Here is a 25372-nt window from a genome sequence, read left to right on the forward strand (position 1 = left end):
AGAGAAGGTTAAAGCTTCAGATGTTGGCAGCCCCATAGATCTTTGGTAAGAACAGAGTACTAGAAAGGGGTACCTGGGTTGAGTCCCATCTTTCCAGGCACAGTTAAAAATGTCATTACGAATCCATAGGGCTCTGCTCCAGGAACCTTTGCACACCACAACCTGAGCAATTACCTGGGAGCAATAGTAGGACCATCTCTAGAGAAATACAGAGGCAGAATAACCTGTTCACGGCTGTCCTCAAGACAAGAGGCAGCAGTACCAGGAAACAGCTGTAGTTCATTGCATATGATTATGGTTTGGTGACCTGGGTTGAATGCAGATGGGAATTTCTGTCAGCTAAAATGGAGGTGGTAAGTGTCTCCAAGCTCAGAGTGTTCCTTGGGGTCTTGAGGAACAGCTTGTTTTGATCAATCATTTAGAAAGGAATAAAAACCCTTAATGAGACCTTAATATGATACAGTAATAAGAACACATTATAGAACAACGTCCTTAGTTCCGTTGCTTATAGAAAAAACTGTGTTCCCACCTCAGTAAGAACTTTCAGAATCCTCAATCACCTCCCACTTGGTCCTTGGTTCCTTGTCCCTGTGCAGGCACATATGCACCCAGGCCATCGGGTGTCACCACCACTGATGAGCAGGGAAGAGCCAGCACACCCCAGGGCCAGCCCGGAGCTGTTGGCTGCTCAGCCCAGCAGTGGTGGAGTTGGCTATGGGGACTCCTCTTCAATCTACAAGTTCTCTTTCCTGGAACTTGTAGGAATTTACCATCTCCAATTCCACTGTAAAATTTGTTCAGTATCAGTGTGTTTGGCTCAAGAAGTTTGTGGTGGGGAGGGCTGACCAGCAGATGATAGCACGATTGCACAGACCTCATTTACTCAGCTAACGGTGCGTAAAAGAATCATGCAGTTTCTTGGGGGGAGGCTCAATTTACAGTGACTCTGTTTTTATTTTCCTTTATTTTCAAATACACACAGTATTTGTGAGATTTTTGATCAGATAATGTCTTTGAGCAAAAATATACACCATCAGTGAAAGGAATGAGCGTTTTACCGATACTATTATCATAGATGGGGGAGAAAAAGTAGAGAAAGGGTGTTTTTCAGTATTGCTGCTACTCTTTCATGCACTTGAGAGCATTTCCCCTTTCTTAGTGGTTTACTTGGTCAGGCTTTTTGCAGAAAAGCGTGGTGGGGAAAACAATTTTTTTTTTATGTGGAAATGCAATTGTAAAATAACTTTTAAAGGAACGAGTTTGTTTAGATTTGGTTGGCACCTGGATATATATATTTTTCAATTCAATACAGATGAAGAAACTAACTTGTGACACTAAAAATCTTGCGCTAAGTGTTAATCATTTAGGATAGTCATATGGACTCCCATATTTGCTACACAAAGAGGTAGCAGGGTAGAATTAAGGCTAAAGTGGGGTGGGCTTCCTTGTTCTTTCACCTTTGTTATACAAATACCTTGCAATACTAAAAATATTAAATTTCTACCCCATTTGGGATAGAACTAAATCTAAGGTAGTTGAGACATTTAAGCACCATTCACCCCTTTATAGGGTGCTTACTTTTAAGAAGCAAAGAGTGTTGGGTACATCCTCAGAATCCATCAGCCACAATAATGCTGCAACACATACAGTTTGCATCAATTGAAAAACACCTACATACCAAAAATTACCTTGGGCAGTTTACTGCCGTAATGACAAAAGGGATGCACATGATGATAATTTTCATTTCGTACTATATTTTCACCTAAGGATGATGGTGGAAGAATTACACCTCCTAATGTTCCTTTCAAAGATGGCAATATTGTTCAACCTATATTAAAGGTAATGAGATGAGCAGTGAGTGGTTAGATCTTGTGAAAAATGAAGTTTTAAATGCATACTTCATTGTCTAAAAGCTCACAGATGACTTTTTTCCTGTAATGACCATAGAAAATGTGTTGGCAGCATATCACAATGAATAATCCTTACTCCTATTTATGTGCTATAGGCACTCCAAAATTACCCAGACATATTTCTTACCCAAGTTTATAACCAGATTCAAATCAGTCTCTACATTTGTGCCAAAAATTGAACTGCAGTCATCTCACAGAAAATAATTCTATCTACCTGACAGACGAGTCTTAAATCCCTGATTTTCTCCTTTCCCCAGAGTGAAATTCACTTTAATCTGGTATTAATGTATTTTTCCTTCAGTCGCCTGCAAGAGAATCCCATAATCTCGCCGTAGTGATTGCGCAGACCATGGAAGATACAGTACACATGTAGCATTCTCGTAGGTTTTTCCAGTCGTCTAGATTGTGTAAAATCCTTTGACATTAATTGGGATAAGTTTTCTCTCTAACGTGATGTTGAACTTCTCTTTCAGTGTCTTCTCCACCTCTTCATCTTTAAGGGTTATAAATTCCACCAGATCCATGTTTTCCTTGTAATTGTACGTGGTCTCTGTGAGCGTCCACCCGATGAGCGCTCGAAAGCCATCAGTGGTTTGGAGTGTGCAAATAGACTTCTTCGTAAAGAGGGAATCTGGAGATGTCTGAAGGTACGTACACTGGAAACGGAAATCTTCCACTGTCCGTGGTTCAAGACTGAACATATACACTTTCCGACACTCTTTTTTCTCTAGAAGATCAGAATTTGAGAAATTTTGATTGGGGATATATTGTTTCCGTCTCATTTTCTCAAGGTACCAGGTGGCATTTTTTTCTGTGAAACGAAAGACACCAGGTGCCTGGGGCTGGTCTTTCCCTGACACAAGCTCCATCGGCTGCCACATTTGATAGGATACACCAAAGCCTCCATCAACAATGTAGGCTTTCTCATCAATAACTACCTTCACTAGGAGATGGGTCATGATGTTGGCATATGCATTTTCGTGTGGGTTGAACACGTACGCTCCCAGAAAGCTGGCGTCATACCCCAGGCATTTCAGGACCCAGCCTAGCAGCTGGTTGTTTTCCATGCACCAGCCACCACGCTTCCTCCGCACGATTTTGTTATAAACGTGCTCCAACTCCAAAGTAATTTTCTCCCCACAATGGATGCTGAGGTTTTCAAATGGAACAGCACGGATGTGGTGCTGGAATATATCTGTTAGGGTTTCCAGATCTTGATTTTCAAGGGAACCTTTATACCCGGTTCTTGCAAAATATTCTTCAAGGTTCATGTCTCCTGTAAAGGAAGGAAATGCATTTTGGTTTTGTTTCTTTACATCAATGATTTACAATGCTGTGAAGAACTGCCCAGGCTGCTGCCAGCAAAGATGCTTTAATCTACTGAACCTCATCAGAGAGGTTTTTAAAGGTAACAAGTATTCATATCAAACAGTTCCCAGTGCACAGAAGAGCAGTGCATGTCGGGGTTTGCTTTTGGTCTTAGTCATCCCTATGGCAAACAGCTGATGCAATTGCAGCTTATATATGCAATGGCTGCGAAACAGGGATTTGCTGTATTTGCTGGGTTAAGAAGCAAGGTAAGATCACACTAGGGAGTGTTCAGAACATTTCATGAAAAACAGTCTAAATCCACTGTTCAATGAAAGGAGTGCCAGTAGGGGAAGCAGTGTTGTCTGCCAGTTGGAGGCAGAATAATTTGAGCCAGGATTCACATGTTCTTTTCATGAGTGCGCCACTGGCCTGTGATCATAAATGAATGGCTTGTTCACCGCATGTCTCTTCTGCCTCTGACAAAAAGTGAAAATGATACTCCCTGCACATTTTGTAAAGTGTCAAGTTTTATTCGGATAATTACAGCTGAAAAAAACCTCTGACCTATTCAAGAGTTGCGGACCACTGTGTCTCTTGTCTGCTCTGAGTGTTGCTAAAACTCATTTTGGTGTTGGAATAACAAAGGTGAGTGACCTAAAAGACAAAGAGCACATCTTCTATTCCCCACTGTGCCAGCGTCTCTTACGGTGTCATAAAAGTGGACGGTGGGTGCCTTACAGCTCTCTAGTCCTGGTCTTTTCCAAAACTCACTTTATTCCTGCAAAAGCAGACATAACCAAGCATTTACTGAAGCCTGATACATTGCATCCCTGGTCTGTCCTGCCTCTAGCAATGCCTGCCTCCTGGCCTGGCTTGGTGAGATTCCTCATGAGCAAAATTGCTGATGAGAAACTATTCAGCATGCTTTCTGCCTTCTAATACCATGGAAAGTCATGCCGGTGATCTGGTTTTCACGATGGCCCATCGCAGTCTGCCAGCCATCATTATGAGTCGGCCGCTCTGTAGGTATCTGATAAGATACTGTTCGTAAAATATGTTGTAGATTGCTTGGATATAGGGCTGGAGATAAAATGTTTTGAAGGCTTCAACCTTTACAAAGAAAGCACTAAGTATTTCAGCAATCCAGAGTTACTGCAAATATTTAGCTTCTTGACAGCCCACAAAGCTACTTGAAAATCTTTTGTGCATACAGTAAGCTGAGGTTTAGACACTTAATATTAGTGACTCAGGAAGTCTATTGTATTCAAATAAATTCAGCAGTGAACCACCGAACGTTTAGTGCAAGCTAGAATTTCTCAAGGTGATTTTCAGTGACAGATTTATGATGTGCATATGGATGTTATAGAAGCAGCTGTCCAAAGTGAATGGAGAGCCCCATCAAAAACTGCATGTTATCTTCTACAAAGGGAATTTAGCTTCCAGTGATATTTAAGTGCATTGTTGGAGGATATTCCAATGTAATCCTTGTTAAGTAGAACATAAACTTCTGGGACTTTCTCCTTTTGATTTGCAGAATCTAAGTCTATGTGATCCTACACAGTCAGATTGTGAACATGAAGTAGATCACACCAGCATAAAGTTGTATCTTGAGTTTATAATATTTGTAATTTCTCTCTGCAGTTCCATAATACGATTGATCTATGTTAGATCTTAAGTGTAAGAGATGAAAGTTACAGTTCTTTTGAATTGTGAACAGATCAGATGAAAAGCTAGCTTTTAAAAGGTAATCCTACAAATGTGGCTATGATTTATGCATTGAAAAGCGTCAGCGAAAGAACTTCCAAGGATTATTTCTAAATGTCCAAATAAAGGTGTTCATGCAAAAAATATTTCTTACTAGGACTACGCACATTATCAGCATTTCTGCTGTTAAAATACATGTCTGCCTACGTCTATCTTAATGCATCAGCACATGGGCTTTCTGGGGTAGGCAAAACACAATCTGTAACTTCATTTTTTTCTTATTTGTTTTTTAAAGGCCTGTAATTTTATTTCCAAAAATCAGAATCTATTGATTATTAAATTGCTTTTTTCTTCCTTTGCATGTGCAATATTTTTAAATGAATTAAAAATCCAAAGAAAAGGCTATAGTTCTGAATTTGTATCTATTACTGCATCTAAACAAAAGTGAACCTCGTAGTCAAGTGAATATCCACCTGAAGAGCAGTAAGACATAAGAATTGAAATTACATTGTTTTGTTCTCTTCAGGAGTCCATGTTTAGCAGGCAATATTTTAGCTCTGTATCTACATATTTTTAAAGATTTATCCTAAAGAGAATTTTGCTTGTTATTCCCAATGACCTTTACCATCATAGAGAAACCATTTTTTGTTTGTTTTAACAAAATAGACTTACCTCTTAAAATAACCTTATTTGTTTATGTTTGCAGCTTCTGGGTTGCTTATTACTGGAGCAGCAGTCGGTACAGCCAGAAGTGAATACAAATTTCGAGGGCCGTCTTCCTCTTTAAGCTCTGCTGTCCCTCACTCCTGAATCTTAAACGCCAAGAAAGGGCAGAGTCCACCCAAAGTGAATGCACATTTTTGGACTTCACTGATCCATGAGCAAATTAAACTTTGTTTCTTCTCTGTTAGTAGAAGTTTGTTTTCCGCTGGTTGAGACCAGACCGAACTTGTTTTCCATGCAACATAATTTCCGTAGATATTTACAATGGCTCTGATTTTTTTATAATTGCATTATTGTTAGTTGGCAAGTTAGCACTTTGTGGGGGAGTATAGTCTTCTGCTTCCTTCTGGGTACACTGCATTGCCAAAGAACTTCAGTCTCTGTTTTCCCAAACTCTGCAGATGTACAAAATGACCTCTCTTTGCTCACAAAGGAACTTTCTGATCTGTTCAAAGCCTCCACTGGAGCAGGTAGTTACTTTGGAGCTGCAATACCTAATGAACACCATGACAAATATTTATTTGCACAATGTTGTGTGAGAACAGAGTAATCCATTGCCTTTCCAAAACTTGGCCTTCTGCATCCTCACATTGTGTAGCTGTTTGATTCGCTCCTTGTCAAGCATGTCTCCTTCACTTGATAGAAGTGGAAAGCTGAGGGTCCCTTTGGGGAAGACAGAGAGTCTGTTGGGCTCTATCTGTGGAAGCAACTGATTTTTAGGCACACTGGCTGCCCCATCACTTGCTGTTGTTGACTGACATAAGTATCCGTCTTTTTCCTGGCTGAGGACCAATGTCGTTCTGTCACCCTCTCATTATGCATCCTGTGCAGTACCTGCCACAAGCCTCATATAGGTAAAAAGTCTGTCATGTTACACCCAACGTGCTGTGAAACCATGCAGCTGGCATGTCCTAACTTCCCAGTGCTCTCTTTTGCATCTCCAGGATTTCTTCTTCCATGTAGTTTTTGTGCAGAATACTACTTGCAATAAATATAAAGCAGTTTAGCTATAATACTGTCATGCCTGTTTGATGTCAAGTTGTCAAGGAGAGTTAGGCCCCAAAAGTTTAGATTATGTTTTTCAAAGGTTGATCTAATTTTGATTGTTTCAAAAAGTCTAATTTTTAAGAACTGATGAAACATCTCAGCTCGTGTTGATTTTATTTCAGTTTCAGAGGCACAGAAAAATCATGCTAAAAGGAGCTAAAATTGGGCACTCAGGACTGGAGAGTTTCGATTTGGTTTGTTTGTTTGTTTGTTTGTTTTTAAGTGCCTTTGCATAAATAGCTGACTTCAAGCCAATTTCTAGTAAGGGAACAGGACTCAAGTCTCTCAAGTTATTTCATCAGCAGTTAATCAGTACCTAATTGTGCCTTGTTTTGAGACAGTCTTAACTTTTTAGGAAGTCTTTGATGTCCAACTTCAGCTTGAGTCTCTATTTCAGACTGCTAAAGAAATTCAATAATTTGTAAAACTGTGTTGAGAAGATTGGAAATAATACCAAAAAATGTTACAAATCTCTTGTGTGAAATGATAATACAGACTTTTTTCTTTGTGGCACGTGAGATCCAAAGAGGTGGAACAAAATTTCAGGGAGACAAAATGCAATTTCCATATGAGAAGATTAAAGGTGTTGAGATGTTTCAGTTTCTAAAGGAGAAGTTTAAGAAAAAGTACAAAATCAGCATAGGCAGTTAATTAACAATATACTCAAATTTACCAAGCTTTGTGTTCATCTGATTAGCCCAACTTTAGAATCAGATTAACTCTATTAATGTGAATTTTAGAAGGTTTATATTGGAAATTTAAAGACCCATCTAGCACTATTTAGAATTAGATCATATCCACTATATTAGGTGGCAAGCCACGAACGTTTACGGGTACCAGTTTGTTTTCTAGCACTATATTGAATTTTTCTTTCAGTGTCTTCTCAACCTCTTCATCTGTAAGAGTTGTGATCTGCAGGAGGTCCGTGTCCTCCATGTAGTTGTACTTCATCTCCGTGAAGGTCCACCCAACTAAGGCATAAATCCCTTCAGTGGTCTGGAGGGTGCAGATTGACTTCTTCCGAAGTATGTTATCTGGAGACACTTGTAGGTATGTGTTTAGCTCCTGGAAGTCATCTATATGGCGTGGCTTAAGAGTGAATGAATATATTTTTCTGATATTGCCCATTTCTGTTGTATTAGCGGGAGGGACGCTTTGCTCAGAAATATAATGCTTCCTTTTGACTTTCTCAAAGTACCAGATGCCGTTGTCTTCCCTGAAGCGGAAGATGCCAGGGATCTGGGGTTGATCCTTCCCAGAAATCAGCATCACTGGCTGCCATGCCTGATAGGCACCGCCAAAGCCAGCATCTACGATGTAGGAGCTTCCCTTGATCTCCACCTTCAGCAGGATATGATTTATGTGAGCAGTGTATGCCTTCTCTGCTGGATCATAACTATTTCCTCCAAGAATACAAATGTCATATCCTATTCCTTGCAAGGCCCAAAATAAAAGGTAGTTGCTTTCCAGGCACCATCCACCACGTTTCTTTCTCACGATCTTATTGTAAATAGATTGTAAATCCAGCTCAATGGTCTCCCCACAATGCATGCTGAGGTTTTCAAAGGGAATCGCCTGGATGTGATGCTGGAAGATGGCTGTTAAGGTTTGCAAGTCTGCATCCTTGTGGGAGCCATCGTAAGAAATTCTTGCAAAATACTCTTGAATGTTCATTTTGCCTGTGTGAGCAGGAAAATAGCCAGTTACTGTTGTGCAGCTCTCAAGGGGTTCACTCCTATTTCTGCAGCACAGGTTAACCAGCCTGCAAATGTAGCTGAGGCCATTTCAGTGAAGATTTGAAAGAAAGCTGTGCCTTTGGTAGGAGATCACGCAGGTCTAACCTGCATTCTATCATCTCTATTTCTTAAGAAAGAGGTGAGGATAGGAGCAGGTAACAGTAAAGCTTTATATCTCAGATACTGTCTTCAACCCAGGTGGGTAACTTTGCTATAGGAAAACACAGACAGCACATAATAATCTCTGGCCCCAGATGAGGGTCTGCGTGGCAAAAATTTTATAAAACTAGCAAACAACAGGTTTGCAAACAGCTGTTAGCCCACATCAGCATAAAATTCACAGCTTTTTTTTTTTTTTTTCTTTTTTTCCTGTTTCTTTTATAGTAACAGGCAAGCAATTCTTTATCACACAGAAAATTCAACTGCAAATTTTTACATTCATGGTTTCAGCTAACTGGGATTAACTTCTCAGCATGTCAGCATTTCAGCCAAGCTTCTATGTGAAGTAGATTGTTGTTTTCTTAATCTCTTTAGTTTCCCTGTGGAGTTCAGACAGTGCTTTGACCCGGGCTTTTGAAAGGAAGAGATTGTTAATTTTTCTAACCTACAGGTCAAGGGAATTGATAATTATTAAGAATGCCTTCAAGGCATATCCAGTGGCTTTTGGTTTCTTCTACTCTCTCTTACAAATCAAAGACCTTAGCCTCAGCTCAAATTATTGTATGTATTTTGTGTCTTCATGTCAGTGATCCCCTTTCTTTTCATTAGCATAAAGTGACTGTCATTGGTACTGGCTGCATGGCTGACATGCAAAAGAGTCCCTGTAACACTTCTAATCCACTGACTCATCTGGTATCTGCAAGGATTTGTTTTGCCTTTAATTTAGATTTAATTTGGCTCTTTTTTTCCATGCAAGGAGATATATATTTTTTATTATTATTGTTATTTTTTAACCAAAACAATTTACAATCTGCTAAGGACTGTATGAAGTTCCAAAAGGTCTGTGAATTTTTTTCTCCTTGAAATCAGTCACACATTCCCTGGGAGGATTTCCCAAAAATGTATTGATGTAGATGATGAAGGAGAGGTTACCCCGCCACAACTATTCTCAGCTTTGGTCCACCTGCCTCCCCAACCCCCCAGCAGTGACAGCAGCTCAATCCAGTGTCTGGGAGTGCAAGGAGCTTTTGAAAATCCCACCTCAGATATGTAAGTGGAAATACCCTTGTCCAGGAAGGTAAGCACATCAGAAGACCTAATCTCTAGACTTTAACCCCAACTGTGATGCCAGCAGCATAACTCACTTGATTTAGTTGTATTGCTGCTGATTTGTACTAGTACCAACAGTCTGACTGTGTGACAGGAAAATATGATAAAATTAAGTACTATCATAATAAGGGAGTAAGAAATAAACATTTTAATTTCAAACGGACCAGCAAAGCTACATGAAAAAGCAGTAATGCAATTTGATACTGTTGTTTTGTTTTTTTTTCTATCCCTTTATAAGGACAAGGGCACTCATCTCTGGCAGGATCTCCTTGGAAACACTATTTGTAGAAAGCCATGCCCCCTGATAGATGCAGACACACGTTCTTGTACACTGCCAAGGCCATCCTGTGGTGCTCTGCCCCGTTTTTCTCTCTATTCCCATTTTCAGCCATTCTGCACAGCCAGATAGAAACATCTCTTTCTCACAACGGTGCCAAGCTTCACGTCTTTGGCCAAAAGGGGCCCGAGCAAGTCCCTTAGCCTGGCAGGCCTCATAAGCTTGACATTTTCTTTTGGGCAAGTGCCCATCCATCCATGCTCCTGGCCAGTAGCCAAAGCCCTGGTGCGCTCCCTGTAGCTCATCTCCTGGGTCGGGCTCCCTGAGGGCCCTGGTGCAGGGACAGCACAGTGTATAAGCAGCCCTTCTGCCAGCCGTGGGCACCTTCCCAGGGGGTGTACACAGCAAAGCTTTGCGAAAATGGGCTTGGGGAAATGCATAGCCCGTGCCTCAGTTTCCCCAGCTCATAACCTCATCGATTTAATAGAAGCTTGTAATAGAGAGAAGCCTGTGGTTGCTGACAAAATAGGCTCTGATCTCTACTAATACTGAAATAGGTATAAGAAGGATAAGGCTGCAGTACAAAACCACGAGTGCTAGTGAATATAGGCAGGTAACAGCCACGTAAACTGCTGTTCCCTCTCTTGGCCTCCCGGAGGCAGCTTTTTCTTCCCAGCACAACTGTGACCACCCCAGCAGGATTGTAACAGAGCACAAGCCCTTGCCCAGGGGATGGTTTGCATCCCGAACTGGGCTGCCAAATAAATCTTTTCACCCCAGCTCAGACCTGGGTCTGGTTTGCTTTTGCTCACACAGCAGCCGAGTTCCATTTGTGTGTGTTCACAGGAGCAGCTCAGTGGGCAGCGGGATGCTGGCAGGAGTTGTGCCTATCTGCAAGCCTCCCTGGGGATCACTGAATCCTTTCATAATTCACCTCAGTGGTAGGAACAGTTCTTCACTGCTAGAATTCAAGAGAGACTTCCAAGGTAGGATCCTCTTGCACATGCCTCTACGATTTGTTTGATTTTAAGCTGCATTGCAAGACAGGAGCCGGCTTTTTCATATACTCTGGCTCAGCATAAAACAAAGTTAGTCTCAAGTGCTTGATCTTTGTACTTTGACAATGGCCTCACAATGCTACGCGTGGTGTCAACCCCGGGGTTGCTGTAATTTATACCTTGCTAACATTCCTATAGTGCCTAAGCTCACGGTATGCAGACACACAGGGGTGGGCTTTTCCAGCTGGTCTGACCTGCAGCTATGCACTGGAGTTAGAGCTCAGACAGACGGGTTCTTACCTCTATGCCAGGAGCCGCAGGCTTTCTGGGCTGGCTTGCTCCAAAGTTCCCAGGAATGATTGCACCGGGCACTGCTGCCCTTAAAGAACCAGGCTGCCTTTTGCTGCCTGGCAGGGGCAGGATTTTCCTCCAGCAGAACTGGGACAGGATAGCAGATGGTTTTGTCTTTTGTCCTATTTTATGTTCTGGTGGCCTTATTGCTTTCGTTGTTTTGACATGTGCATAGAAAGTCCTGTCGTGCAATTAACTGCGGTAGGAGCTATACAAAAAGCCAGCACATGATGCATTCCCCAAATTGCTTACAATGTTGAGTAGGCTTAAACCACCCACGTTACTGATTGAGAGCTGAAGCTTTCCAGGAACACAAAGAGCAGTACAGCACAGGTAGCACCTTGTGCAAGTGGCTGTCACCCCTTAGATCAGCCTGATGCTTCAATCTCTGGGGCATCTTGCTGGTTGCACCCACGCTGAAGCTGCAAAGCAAGCATGCAAATTTTGGTACAGCTGTAACATCGGTGACACTGACATGGCCTGGTTCCCTGTAGGAAGCGATTTAGGACTATGAGCTACTAATCCAAGCCAAGCAAGTCACTGATAAATTGGCAGGGGGTGGCAACTATAGGATTAATCGCAGAGCACCGAGTCATTCTTGGCGGCTGGTGCCGGCCCCCCAAGCAGCAAGGCCCAGTTTACCAAGGCCTTCAGCTGTCCGAGCCCCTGCAAGCCCTGTCTTCAGTCAGTGAGGATGCTACTGCCCAAGCACAGCACTCCCGGAGCCCGCTATGCCTTTAAGGATTTGCCTCTGAAGTCTGTGATAAGGAAAAAAGCAAGCTAGTGAAATCTGAGCTGAAGAGCCTCTTTTTTTCCTCCTGGCAGAGCTGCATGTGATTTCTCAGGGCCGGAGGTGCTGAGCTGTGCCAATGGGCCGCAGCCAGGGCATGCACCCTGGGGGCTGAGTCAGCTGAAAGGACAGCGTTTTTTTTCCTATTACTGGTTGCCCTTTGCGTGCTGCATCTCTGCAGCGATGAGCTAAGCCCCCTACCCCTTCCCCTGAGACAACAAAACAGCCCAGAGCATGAGAAGAGGCCAGGCACGGGGTGCTTCCCAGGCCTGGGTTTCCACAGAGGCCTTGCAGCTGCTGCCCGCGCCTCCATGCAACCTGCCTGTGCTTTCAGGCTGCCTCCATCCCACAGCTCTGACTCAGCCACCAGGCACTGTGGGGGTAAATACATCAGCTTTGTGCAGCTTCCAGACCAGCAAGATCCTGGGACCAGCAAGATCCTGGGACCAGCAAGATCCTGGGCACAAACATTTAATTTCTCCATAGGCTGGGGGAGGCCCATGTGCTATAAGGGACCAACACATGGAACCAAGCACACACAGATGCGTTTTGGGAAGATGTAGACTTGGGGAACTAGCTGTGTTGCTAAGAAATGCATTTAGAAGGTGCAGAATAGCAGCTGCTTTTATTAACTGTAAATTTCTAGTTATAGGAAGCTGCACACGTTTCATAACAAACAAAAAAAAAAAGGGACATTGAGTCCTTGTATTCTTAAAAGCCTTGGCTGCAAAACATCAGCATATGCAAATAATCAGGACAACTGCAGTGATTAATGATTTTTTTACTTTTTTTACTTAGAAAATAAAGGTTGCAGTATGGGTGGGAAAAAAAAAAAAAAAAAAAAGAAAATTTCACAATTTTTTTTATATGTAATTCTAATTCACTTACATGATTTACTTAATTGTAAGTGCATAGTTGTAATGCTTCTGTGATTTGTACATAAAGGAACATCAAGCATCATCTCAAAGGGCAAAGTGATTACATTTGTGTAATTTCTCATACTAAAAATCTTAGCCTTTAGGTATCTGATTAAGATTCATCGTTTTTCCTTATATCAATATAATTAGTACCACTGCAAACGCATTCTCAGTCAAGCAGATATGTTTTGGAAAAATAACTCTGAGCACTTGTTTAAATTCAGTCAAAATAACCGACGTGCAATAACATTTGGAGTAGGAGCAATGCTCTTGTGCAAGGAGAGTGCATTCCCAGCAGTCCTCTGCTGGGTGGTTACAAACAAAATCCATGGGCGATGCTTTCAGTTTGAAGAAATTCTGCTTTTTGGTTATGTCACTGGAAGAACAGGAGGCATGTAAAGTCTGAAACAAGGCAAAATTGTCTCCTAGCATTTCTCATCACTGGTTTTAGGCCATAAAAAGCCCCTTGGTACTGGAGGGACTGTCTGACTGCTATGTGAGAGGGTGCTAGGAGTGCAAAAGCACAATGGAGAGGCTTATGGCTTACTGTAGCAAATGGCACTGGATGCCTTTATTTTTCTGGCTATTACATTTCAAAAAATAGCATAGTATTCATTTAAGATGTGGGTATGATTTTCCCCAGGTGGCAGAGCAAAGTAATAAGGAAAGGGACATAGTGCTCCATCGCCCTGCCCTGCTGCTCTGGTATCGTGGGAAAAGCTTTTAAGAGATGAAAGGAGCAGGGAATGGGCAGCGTCTGCTGCCAGCTAAGCACAAACAGAAGGGGAGCGATTTGATTGAGTGAGGAAGAAATTATTTGTACCCAAACCAAGGAGAGATGCAGGAACAGTTGTGAAAATCAATTTATTTTCCAGATTCATGCTAATCTGTTCTGCCTTACATTGGGGTAGATGGAAAGAGAAAGCTTAACCTTTAGATGCTTGTCAGAAAAGAGGGGGGAGAATTGCATGTAATGCCACTAGATTGAATTATAATTCAGACAGTGACTTAAAACAGAGACAACCTGCTTGTATTGATGGGTACAAATTTCTTATCTAGTGTTATATTGAATTTCTCTTTCAGTGTTTTCTCCATTTCTTCGTCTGCAAGGATTCTGATTTCCACCAGATCCATGTTATCCTTATAATTGTACTTTATCTCAGTAAGTTTCCAGCCAACCAGTGCCCGGACCCCGTCGGCAGTCTGCAGGCTGCAGATGGACTTCGTAACAAAGAGCGAGTCTGGCGCAGTCTGCAGGTGCAGGTTGCGGGCTCTGAACTCTTCTATGTCTCGTGGCTGGAGGGTGAAGAGATAAACTCGCCGGCAGACTTCTTTGTCCACATTATGAGATGTGGAGACGCTTTGGTTGGGAACACACTGTTTCCTTTTCACCTTCTCAAGGTACCAGATCCCATTCTCTTCCAGAAAGCGGAAGATGCCAGGAGTCTGAGGCTGATCTTTCCCCGAAATCAGCTCCATTGGCTGCCACATCTGGTAGGCCATCCCAAAACCACCATCCACGATGTAGGATTTGTCAGAAAGCACAACTTTTAGCAGCAGATGGTCGATGTCATCAGCATACGCATCATACTCGGGGACATAAACCTTTGATCCCAGAAGGGTGACGTCATACCCTAGGGTTTTCAGGACCCAAGATAAGAGGTGGTTGTTCTCCATGCACCAGCCCCCGCGTTTCTTCTTCACTATCTTGTCGTAAGTGGCTGCCAGGTCCAGCTCGATGCTTTCCCCGCAGTGGATGCTGAGGTTCTCAAAAGGGACTGCTCGGATGTGGTGCTGGAATATTTCCGTCAAGGTCTCCAGGTCCGGTTTGTCGTAGGAGCCCCGGTAAGAAATTCTGGCAAAATACTCTTTGATGTCCATGCTGCCTCTGAGAGAATGGTGAAAAAAATACCACAGCTTGTGTCAGAAGTAATGCAAGGTTCTTCCCTGTCTGTTATAACAGGGCTGTCATCAGAATGAGCAACCTGCTCAGAAGAGGAGCAGGGTTTGACAAATGGTCCTATCAAAGGCAGCTGAGTGCAAGTATTAGCACTGAGGGAAGCCAATGGGACACTGCTGATGAGCACAAATGTTATTTTTAATTGTTTCTTTTACAGCTGTGACAAGAGGCTCCAGCTGTGCTAAGCACATTTCAGCAGAGAGTTCCTGCCCAGCAAAGCTACAAATCTCCGTAGGAAGGAACAAAAACAGTAACAGCTCTGTTTCCCCACTAGAAATTACGGGAACTGAGACTCTCCAGCTCTGAACTGCTTTACTTGTGGTTTGACTCAGCAAAGCAGAAGCAGAAACCCTCCCTCCCCTGCAGAGCAATCTAGAGCCTCCTCTGCAACTGCATCTGAAATAAACCCACCCATCCGTGGAGTTTCCTCCGTTATTTGGGCAGGCTGGCAGAGGCCGGTCACACCTGAGTCTGCTCAGTGCTGGCGGTAGCAGATGTGACCTGGAGCACAGAATTGTTTCTACAGTCACAGAGGCAGAAGAAGATGTAGGAGATTTTTAGTTTGTCTGCTGGGATCCGCTCCCTGAGCAGAGCTCAGCTCCCTGGCCCTGTTCCTCCACCCTGCACCAGTAGTGGGAGGAAACCAAAGTTTGGGCCAAAAATACAAATTTCAGGGGCCCCATATTTTCTGACATCAGTCTCTTTGGGGATGTACTTGCACTCATAGTCATGTTTCAGGGAGGCAGAGGTCTCCTGGGCAGCAGGCGTTGCCCTCCCTGTCCCATCTGCAGCAGGTTTAGCAGGATGCTGTTTTTCATGAGCACAAGGGAAGAAACAGCCCAAGGATCTGAGCCCTTGGTGTAGGGTGGCAAGAAATGGGATTTTAAGGTGGCCAAATATCTTTCTTATTCCACCCTGGGCACCAGTGCATTTCAGATGGCTCTGAGCACAGAGCAGTGTTGTTCAGATCATTGGCCTGAAACGTCCCAAAATGTTCTCAAAGTAACTGTGTGTGGTTCTTAAGATAAAGCCATAAGAAAAAACTCTGACCATTCCAGCAGGATTCAGTTCTTCATATGATGAAGAAAGCGTGCACTGAATTGTATGGGAATTTTATATAGTTTCAGTATATAAAGAAAGCAATGAAAATACAAGTTCACCATTTCTCATAATGTTGTGGCAGGAACAGAGGGGGTTCCCAGAGTGGCTACCCACATTTAAGACACAAATGATCAGAAACCTGTAATTATTGTATCATGATCACCACCACATCTAAGAGATTTTAAGCACAGGCCTGAATTATCAAACACCAGGTAAAGAGTATCTGATCATTATTCTGTGCCTTCTCTTTCTTCCATTTCTGCCTTGTTCCCAAGCTTTTCCCCAAAGAATCACAACTGCAACTCTGTTAATTTTTGGAGATGGACTTTGCAGAAACTTAGTTCTTGCAGTGGGAACAGAAAGCTAGCTTCACTGGCAATGAGCATCCCTTCCCCCTCCTTTTTACTTCCTTTCCTTCACTTTGCCAAAGTAGGTGAAACCTCTGTATTGTATGAAACCTTTGTGGGTTTTTTTTGGCTTTCTGTGTTTCATGTAGTTGTTTATAAGGCCTTTTCAATAGCTGTAACTGAAATATGTTAGATGGCACCAATGTCCGAGCTGTTTGAGGCTGATAACCAAGTAAATAAAGCAGCATATCTAGTACACTGACGTAAAAAGAGGCATCTCTAGCTGAACGTTTCTCTCTCTGCTGTTACACAACCTAGACATTTTCTGCTGTGTTTTGTCTTCAGTCATATTTAACTTCCTGGTTATGAAGTACTCAGTTGCCAAAACTGAAGGTTGAAAAAAAGGTCTTACCTGGAAAATCAGTTCAACCACGAACGGATCTCCTGGGGGGGATTTGTTAAAGGTAAAGTAAGCAGCGTGGTCCTCTGTCCTTTACCTGGTGCAGGCAGGGGTCAAAGACTGTCCTCCAGCTGCTTTCCAGGGGAATGTCTTTTCTCTCAACTTGCTTCCACCCGCCTCTGTCAGATTGCAAAAGCTGAAAGAAAAAAAAAAAAAAAAAAAAAAAAAGAAAAGGGTGGAGCACAAGAGCCTTAGTGAGCGAACAAAACCAACAGCACTGACTCAACCCGCATTCAAAACCTGGTTGTTATTAGAGTGTTTTCACTCGCTTCTTGCTGCCTGCAGTGGCCAGTTCGAGCTGTAACAGAAAATGACAAAAAGCTAGCCGGATGTACGTGGGTGATACAGAGCTTCGCCAGGTATTGGGTTACTGGTTGTTCAGGAACTTGGGGAATATTTCTTGTAGGCATTGAGCCTGAGAAGTTTTTTCCACTCTGAAAAGCAGCAAAATTTCTGCACAGCACCCCTCTCCTCTGTCAGCATGCACAAGAGCTTCAGCCTTTGCTTAATTCATGCTTTATAATTTATATGCTTGGTTTTTTGGTTGGTTTGTTTGTGGGTTTTTTTCAGTAAATTTCCTGGAGTGTAAGGAAAAGCTGGGCCAGTGGTGTGTCTGCCTTGATCCTGGCCCAGAAGTAGCACCTGAGGATGCCATCCATGGTGGTGAAGATGCCTCTGGCAAAGTGATGATATGAAGTGCCAGCCCACAGGTAGCTCTCTGTGTGAATCATACTACTTTTCTCTCTGCATGTTTTGCTTACCCTTTTCCGAGATAAATCTTATTAATTCTCTGATATAAACAGATTCTTCTGTGTTAATTCCCTAACAGTCCTTCACATTTAGTATCACCAGCGAGTTTCATTCAAACACAGATTTGTTGGGATAATTAGCAGAGATAATAAATCAGACCAAATAGAGAGGCCTGTGGTAACCCATGACACAGCTCCACTGCCATATCAAAATTTGGCTCTTTATCATACCATCGGCGTCCAGTGTTTGGCCCCACAAACAGAATTGATGCCCAAAGCGAGAGACACTCGAGGGAATGGATTACTTGCCTTTCTTGGGCTCCTCTGGGCAGGTCCAACTTGGTGAAAAGAGAAAGCCTATATTCCTAGCCAGATCTTGCTGTGCATGGAATAATCCATTCTCTTCTCACAGGCTTCATTTTGACAAAGAGGAGCCAAAAGCCAGGCGGGCAGACCCATGGCGCTTGTGGGAACCACACTGAGAAGAAGCCCACACTCCCCAGAGCCCCAGGGACTCCAGATGGTGACAAAAGCACCATGTTCCCTTGGGCAAACATGGGGGTATGGGATCTGTAGGAGATAACACTGGGTTCCTGAGAAGACACAAGTGTTTCCTACCCAAGCAGGTACAACCCATTTCTTCTCATACTTTGATACCCAGTTTTCCTCAGCATGTTTTCCCTACAACGTACCCCTGATGGAACAGTTTCTTCCCACGTCTTTCAAATTCTCAGCTCAGCTCACTATCCCATGCCTTTGTTCCTGCATCACTCCTTTTTGCTCCCCACTCTCCACCTTTTGCTCCTCAAGCCATTAAAGCCAAGAAGTCTCATCCTCCCCGGGTGCACCAAGGCTGTCAGAGGGCAAAGCTCACTCAGTGAGACCTGAAGGTAAGGGAAAGCTCATCGTGACCCAGAAGCTGTGCCAGAGTCTGTTTGCATTTCAGCTCTGTGCCAAATCATAGTGGTTCATTTCAGGCTTGGCAGGGCAATAAACTGCAATAACTGCTGATGGGCAAGGCGCCTGGACGTGCCGCACATCTCCACCTGAGCCCATCCCGAAAAATGGCAAAGGGCAAAGCCCAGCCCGGGTCAGGGGGAGCGCGTGGCCAGCAGCGACCTGTAACACATTGTCCCGGAGCTGGCAGGAGGCAAAGCTCGCTGAGCTTCTTCCAGAAGAACATCAATGTAATTGCACTCGGCTTTTATTTATTTATTCATTTAAACAGCCGACAGCATTTAATTTATTACTGAAATCCTTCTCTCCTCCTGACTCTCCTTAGAGGCTGCAGCAAATAGTCCTCCCTCCCCCCTTTAACAGAGCATTATGTGCTGCAGTGTTTGCTTGGAGAAATAAAAGCATATGGTGCCCTGTTTGGGGGAACGGTGTGCAGTCGAGTGTCTGCTCAGTGTTAAACAGCTCCCACTACAGTGCCCTCTGTGATGAGCTGCATAACGAAACAGGGATTTTTATCACCTATTAGCTGGATGCTTAATATAGAAATTATGAGGTGTTCTGTTTAACTAGTTGCTTTTGGTGGGGAGAAGAGAAGAGATGTTTAAAAGATAATAGTTTTTAAACTAATAAAACATTTGACATGTTTTAAATGGAATAAAATCTTAAATTCTTACACAAGTTCTGATTCTTCCATCCTGCTGAACTCTGGGTGGCTGGAAAAGAAAATGCTGCACACCCTGAGCAGAGCAGCAGGCCCCATCCTACCATTTCCAAAGGGATTTTAATAGATGTAAGCTGCTCTAATACGCAAGTAGTAAATAATATTCATGGCCTATAAACATATTCATAATGGTAGGACTCTTGTGCTTTATATTCATTGCCTTCCTTATGTAATTATAGATATCAAGCAGCTGTGGCTACATATCTTTCCGATTTGCGTCCACAGCATCCATCACGTGCAGTTTGGGGGATGTAATAAGTCCTCCCCCAGCAAAAGGATGGGTCCGATGAGAGCGGTGCCTTCAGCCCATGGCATTAGGGAAGGGAGTAGCTCTGTGGACATTGCATGGCTTTTTCTCAGCAAGAAAAAGATGAGATCTCAGGTTTAGTGTTCCCACTATCCGAGGCATCTTTCTGAGGGCTGTTGAGAGTAAAAAATTATCTCTTCTCTTTATCTTTACCCTGCCAATATGAGGTTTTTCACACAAGCCAACACCAAGTATGCTAATGCAGACCAAGGAGACCGCTTTGGTCTGTGGGGCCTTTCAGTCCAGAGGGTTTCAGCATAAATCTCTTAAATGTAAGTGGTCGTAATTCAGTTAAATTCCATTAGAAGGGGAACAATCAGCTTTTCTACATGAATGGCTTTATCTCATGGAGGGTTTGAAGCAACAACACACAAAAAAAAAGTGTATTTTAAGTAGCTGCTTTGATGAAAAATATGTCCATACATCTGGCTTTTATTTTTCCATGAGTTGTGACTGCTGTGGTGGACAGGTCAGAGCGGGTCCTTGTCCATGTCTGTTCCCAGCACCGCAGGGACACCGTTCGGTTCCACATGCTTCTGCAACCCCAGTGCCAGGCTCCAGGGAGGATACTGGGAAGCACAAGTTTTCCTCCATTTCACAAGCAGTAATCACACCCTCAGTGCTCTGCTGTCTTCTCCATCTTGTATTCCACCTCCCTCAGAGTTGCCAGTGTCATCGTCAAACTGAAAATTCTGAGGAGAATCTGGAAATGAGGAGTAGTGGAGAGAGCTGAAGGGAGGATGAAGAAGACAAGGAGAGTGAGATGGTGTGAATGCACAAATGCTGCTTGTCCTGGAAGCTGGAGAAAGGGGCAGGAGGAGCAGCCAACAGCCAGCTTAGCCACCTGGGAGCTTTCTGTGTCTGATGCTTCAATGCCTGACTTACCCAGGGCTGCTGTGACAAGTGACCTCTTTACCAGATATTTGGGGCAACCTTTGCAGAACCTCTTTTGGCTCAGTGGCCTTGTCCCCACTACCTCCTCCATGAGATGCTGTCTTACCTGGGCTCACGTTCTGTTCTTTTTGTATACCTGGTACATCCACAATCCCCATGGCCACCAACCCCACTGGTTTTTCCTTCTGAATGGTCCGGTTGAAGAAGAGCTGATCAGCAGTTAGCATCGACCTTCTCAGGGGTCTGGGCTGTGCAGGTCCTCAACCTGTAACCAAAATAACCAAAACTCACTCTGCCACTCTCAGACACGTTGTTCTCATGCAGCACTCCTGCCAAAGCTGAGCAGAGGGACACTGAGTCTGATGGAGGACATTGTGCTGAAGGCTGTTGGCCATCCAGAGATGTTTGGTGGCCATGACATAGGACGGAGCAGCGAGCTTGTGTTTCCCTTGGGCAACACCAGGCTGTTTGTGCTCACCTTCCCACAGCAGTGAGACCCCTGGCTCTGGCCGGGAGCTGCTGAGCATCCTGAGCTGGTGCAGCGGCCACGCTGGTGGAAGTGCAGGTGGTAGCACCTCAGTGGGCTGCCACTTTAGTTCTGCAGTGCTGGGAAGGTGGGAAGGAGCTCGTGCAAGGCCAGGCAAACCCCAGCACTTTCCCCATTGCATTTTTGGAGCAATGCTGTTATCAAGCTTGCATCCCTCTCCTCCATGCCAGCTTTTCCCTCACCACAGTCCCCAAAAGCACTGCTGAAAATGTTCCTTACCGCTAGGGAGGCAAGTAAGCACCAGCAGGGTCACGTGTGAGCAGTTCCAGAGAAGAAACACATCTCAGCAGGATGTGAAACCAGTGCTGCTCCCAGCTGGGGCACAGCCAGCTGCAGCCACCCAAGACGGGCACCCTGCCGGCAGGTGGGAGGTGAGCCATCCCCACCGTCACTCTCAGCAAAATGGTGGGAGGCTTTTCCCCTCCCTTCCTTAATGCTCAAACCACGGTGTTATCACACAGCAGCACTGCTTCCGGCTCCGCTTAGCAGAGCTGAGCAGAAAGCAGCAGGACCTCCCCAAAACCATCAGGAGGTCAGGGCTGCCCCTGGGCTGCGGGTGCCGAGATGTTAGTTCTGCAACTTCAGCTTTGCAAGAAGTGCACGAGCTCCCTCTCTCCATCTCTCCACATCTGAACACTGCATCCGCTGCCTTGAAAATATTCCAAAATCAATATGCAATATGCACCCAGAGCACTTTTGGAGACCCAGGGTGTTAATCTTTCTCTCTTCATTTCAACTTCCCATCAAGAAACTGGATATATTCCATTTTCCTGGCTTTTTGTCCAGGCATATACTCCCAAGATTAACCAGATAATAATTGCCGTCACATTAAGCTGTGTCTGCCCAAGGGAAGTGTGACAGAGTAATGTGCAATGGGCCTCGGCATTGCAGGCTGGACCTCGAGACGGTTTCATTTCACATTTTCTAATGGGAGCCTCCGGTCACACTATCAAAGCCCATGTGGGATATTTCTTCATGCACCCCTCTGTTACAGACCAGGCAAAATGGGCATCACAGCAGAGCCCGCGAACAAAGGAGATGTTATATGGGGTGATACTCAGCCCCTAGGGACAGGCTTATAATTCTGTTTAATTTCACCCCGTTTGCACTGTTATAAATAGCTGCTAGGCAATAGCAAGGCAATGCATTTTCCTATGCAAGGTCAGAAAGGCCTTGTGAAAATAAACAAATTAAATTGGTCAATATAAAAACTAACATAAGACATCACTTTAAAATTAGTCAGCTGATCACCTGCAAAAATCCCATACTGTTGCTAAAAATATATATATAAATAGGCTGTGTGCAGGGCACGTGTTGTTCCATCTGCTTAGACATGGCCCACCTGCACAAAGAGGATCTGCAAGTCAACAGCCTTGATCATTATCAGGCACATGAATGACTGCCTTTTCAAACCTGTGTACCATAGGCAAAGAATATTTTTGCAAGGTATTTCAAGAGGAAAATATTGGCAGCTAATCCACAAGTACACTGAATAAAGAAGAGGCATTTACCTGAAGGAATATTGTGGGGAAAAACATTTCCATGAGTGGGATAAAGCAATATGAAGAACATTTCAAAGGGAAATATTCCTTAATTTGCCTAAACAGAAAATATCTTGGCTCTATAATTTCTATGTTCTCCATATAATGATCTAATTTATATTACAGGAAAATTTATATATCTCTCTATATATACACACATTCATACATATATTAAATCTGAAAAAGAAAATCTTTCTCCATGTGCCTAAATGCAGCAGCAGACACCATTTACAAGCAGTTATTTATCTTCTGGCAACAAAACTACCAAGCCCTGTCCTCAGCAGGGTAAAACTGGCATTATTCCGCTGAAGCCCACATAGCAATGCTGCTTGCCTTCACCTGACTTCGAGCCTGCTCCTCACAAAGCTTCTCCAAAATAAAGCTGTTGTTTCAGTGAAAAAGCTCTCACTGACTTCAGTGGGATTTAGGATCAGCCCTATTTCAGGCAATCAGCCTGGAAACAAGCAATTTGAGGAACAATTACACGAGTTCTGTCATTCCTGCTACTCGGATATTTTATTTTTTGGAGAGGTAGGTGGGAGGGAAACCTTTTATCTCAGTGAAGAGTAGGAAACAGAGAGGTATAGTGACAGCAAAGAAAAAAAAAAAAAACATCTGCACCTTCAGAAAACACATATTCATCACAATGCACTAATAGGAATCACAGAAATCACACACGTTTGCAATGACAATGCCTTCCCTCCACCCCGCTGCTGAATCAGGAGCGCAAGCAGGGAAAAATCAGAGAGATGCTCGGGGTTGGCAGCACTCCCACACACTCACCCGTGCTGTTTTGGCTGTGGCAAGGAGAGTCTGGAAGTTGGGGGAAGATTCAGAAGCAAGGAGCTGGTCCTGCAGGGCCCCTCCACACCGATCCTTGGCATCCAGTAGTCCCACCATGAACACAATCAGTGGAAGTCATGTGCACGGCGCTGGGTGTTTGCAGAGAGACAGATCTTTCCTGGAGTAAAAGCACAAGGTGATGGAGTAGAGGTTACTGTGGCAACCTGCAGCTCCTGCCTTTTCTCCCTGCTACGCTCAGGAGCCATGCTGGGGGACACTGGTGTTACGGGCTCAGCCGCTTTGGATGGCACAGACACATCCCTGGCACCAGCTCTGGCTCTGCTCTGCTGCTCCAAGTCCCTTACCCACAACAGCATTATTTTTCCCAGCAAGGACAGTTTGATCCTTGACCATCTGAACTGGTGAATGGCCTTTCCTGGGGGATGATGAACCTGCTTTAAGTGGCATCGATCCTGTATGTGCCAAAGCATCTGATGCACTTGAATTTGTCTCTCCCTTATGCATACACCTAAGGCATATTCTCCAGTGGCACCCGAGATGGGTGGGAATGTATATTAGGCTTTCAGCTAATAATTAAAAGCCTGAACCTGCCTGGCTGCTGGGGACTCATGGGAGGGCCTCTGAAATTGGCTGGGAGCTTCCTTCCCAACTTTTATTAAAAGCTCTCCTGAATGTTTCATCAGAAGAAATTTGACTGCATATTTACGTGGCCACAAATCTACCTGGTTTAAAGCCGCAAAATCAATGCTCTAAGTGCATTGCTTATCACTCTAGGTGGCTGTTCCGCTAACCTGACCATCGTGGTTTTCATCCCTTTGCACAGTGAAGGTACGGATGAGGAACAGCCCGAGGATTAACAGGAAGCCTTTGCTTTACTCCCTTTACTCCTTTTCTCGGTACCACATGGCATAGCTGAGGGAGGTCTGCAGAACTGGAGGACCATGCTCAGACTGCTCATCAGGCAGCCAAAACCAGTAGAAAACAGCTTTATAAAATAATAAAATAAAATAAAATAAAATAAAATAAAATAAAATAAAATAAAATAAAATAAAATAAAATAAAATAAAATAAAATAAGAATCATGTCATTGCTCTCCCTCCGTTTGCTTTCCTCCAGCGCTGGGCCCTTGCTCGGGAGGAGCTGCGGATGCGCTGTGTGCTCCTGCCGTTGACGAGGTTTCATCTTGCTCTCCTCTCCCTGGGGAGCGGCATGTGCTTTTGGAAGCTACACACCATTTTATTAGTTCTATTCCCAGGTGCAAAAACGTCAAGCTGCTTTTATACGAACACGCTGCAATTTAGTACCAATGGCAAACTCTGCAGAAAGAGTGAGAAATGCAGACCTAGCCCGGATCCCTGTGGAAACCCACCCGCAACCGTTCCCAGCACTGGGAACTGGCTCTGCAGCATCCCTGCTACACTTTAATTCGCACCATCTCCCCCGTTTGTATCCCACCTCATTTCCTGCCCTTGGTTAATGATCTGATTTTGTGCGTTACGCGTTCAGAATGCTCCCTGGCAATAAATGTTTTATTTTTTCGCTCATAGCACCTTTGTGAAATATTTATGATCACTAGATGTCACTGTAATTTTACTCTGTCTCCAACCCTACTGAACCAGTGTGATTCCCCATGCTCTCGCGTGCTCGCTTTAAAAACCTCTTGAAGAATATATTAGTGATGAGACAAACCCCCAGCTGCTTTCCCAGTTTGGGTTTTCCTGTGGTGGAAGGCAGAGTGTGCCTTGCTTCAGGCTTTGCCTGAGCTTCCCCTAGCACTGTAGATAATCACACACGTGTTAGAAGCCCAGAAATGTCTATAAAAGCATTTTGCCTCTTTCATTTGCCTTTAAAGACTTTTACGGAATATGTTTCTTCAAGGTCAACAAAAGTCCACACTCCCTATTTCCCTAAACTGTTCCTTCTATGATTTCTCTGTTGTACAGTATATGGC

The 25372-nt window shown here is 43.9% G+C and overlaps 3 protein-coding genes and 1 long non-coding RNA gene across 4 annotated transcripts; 1 reads left to right on the forward strand and 3 right to left on the reverse strand.

Annotated features, from left to right (window-relative positions):
- Positions 1–1151: 1151 nt before the first annotated feature.
- LOC311443232 (arylamine N-acetyltransferase, pineal gland isozyme NAT-10) lies at positions 1152–6456 on the reverse strand. Its single transcript, XM_084533255.1, has 2 exons — positions 5598–6456; positions 1152–3186 (listed from the first exon to the last, which is right to left on the reverse strand). The coding sequence occupies exon 2, from the start codon at positions 3179–3181 to the stop codon at positions 2309–2311; it is 873 nt and encodes a 290-aa protein (XP_084389381.1). The 5' UTR covers positions 3182–3186; positions 5598–6456; the 3' UTR covers positions 1152–2308.
- Positions 6457–7464: 1008 nt separating this feature from the next.
- LOC311443230 (arylamine N-acetyltransferase, liver isozyme-like) lies at positions 7465–13726 on the reverse strand. Its single transcript, XM_084533253.1, has 2 exons — positions 11276–13726; positions 7465–8374 (listed from the first exon to the last, which is right to left on the reverse strand). Exon 2 carries the CDS (start codon positions 8367–8369, stop codon positions 7482–7484), a length of 888 nt encoding a protein of 295 aa, XP_084389379.1. The 5' UTR covers positions 8370–8374; positions 11276–13726; the 3' UTR covers positions 7465–7481.
- Positions 13727–13878: 152 nt separating this feature from the next.
- LOC311443231 (arylamine N-acetyltransferase, pineal gland isozyme NAT-3) lies at positions 13879–17037 on the reverse strand. Its single transcript, XM_084533254.1, has 2 exons — positions 16854–17037; positions 13879–14921 (listed from the first exon to the last, which is right to left on the reverse strand). The coding sequence occupies exon 2, from the start codon at positions 14912–14914 to the stop codon at positions 14042–14044; it is 873 nt and encodes a 290-aa protein (XP_084389380.1). The 5' UTR covers positions 14915–14921; positions 16854–17037; the 3' UTR covers positions 13879–14041.
- Positions 17038–18151: 1114 nt separating this feature from the next.
- Positions 18152–24497, forward strand: LOC311443234. The gene is made up of 2 exons (XR_014697135.1): positions 18152–18276; positions 24245–24497. It is a non-coding gene; the product is annotated as an uncharacterized lncRNA (long non-coding RNA).
- The last annotated feature ends 875 nt before the right edge of the window (positions 24498–25372 follow it).

This window comes from Aythya ferina (genome assembly GCF_964211825.1).
Source record: "Aythya ferina genome assembly, chromosome: 12".
Lineage (NCBI taxonomy): Eukaryota > Metazoa > Chordata > Aves > Anseriformes > Anatidae > Aythya > Aythya ferina.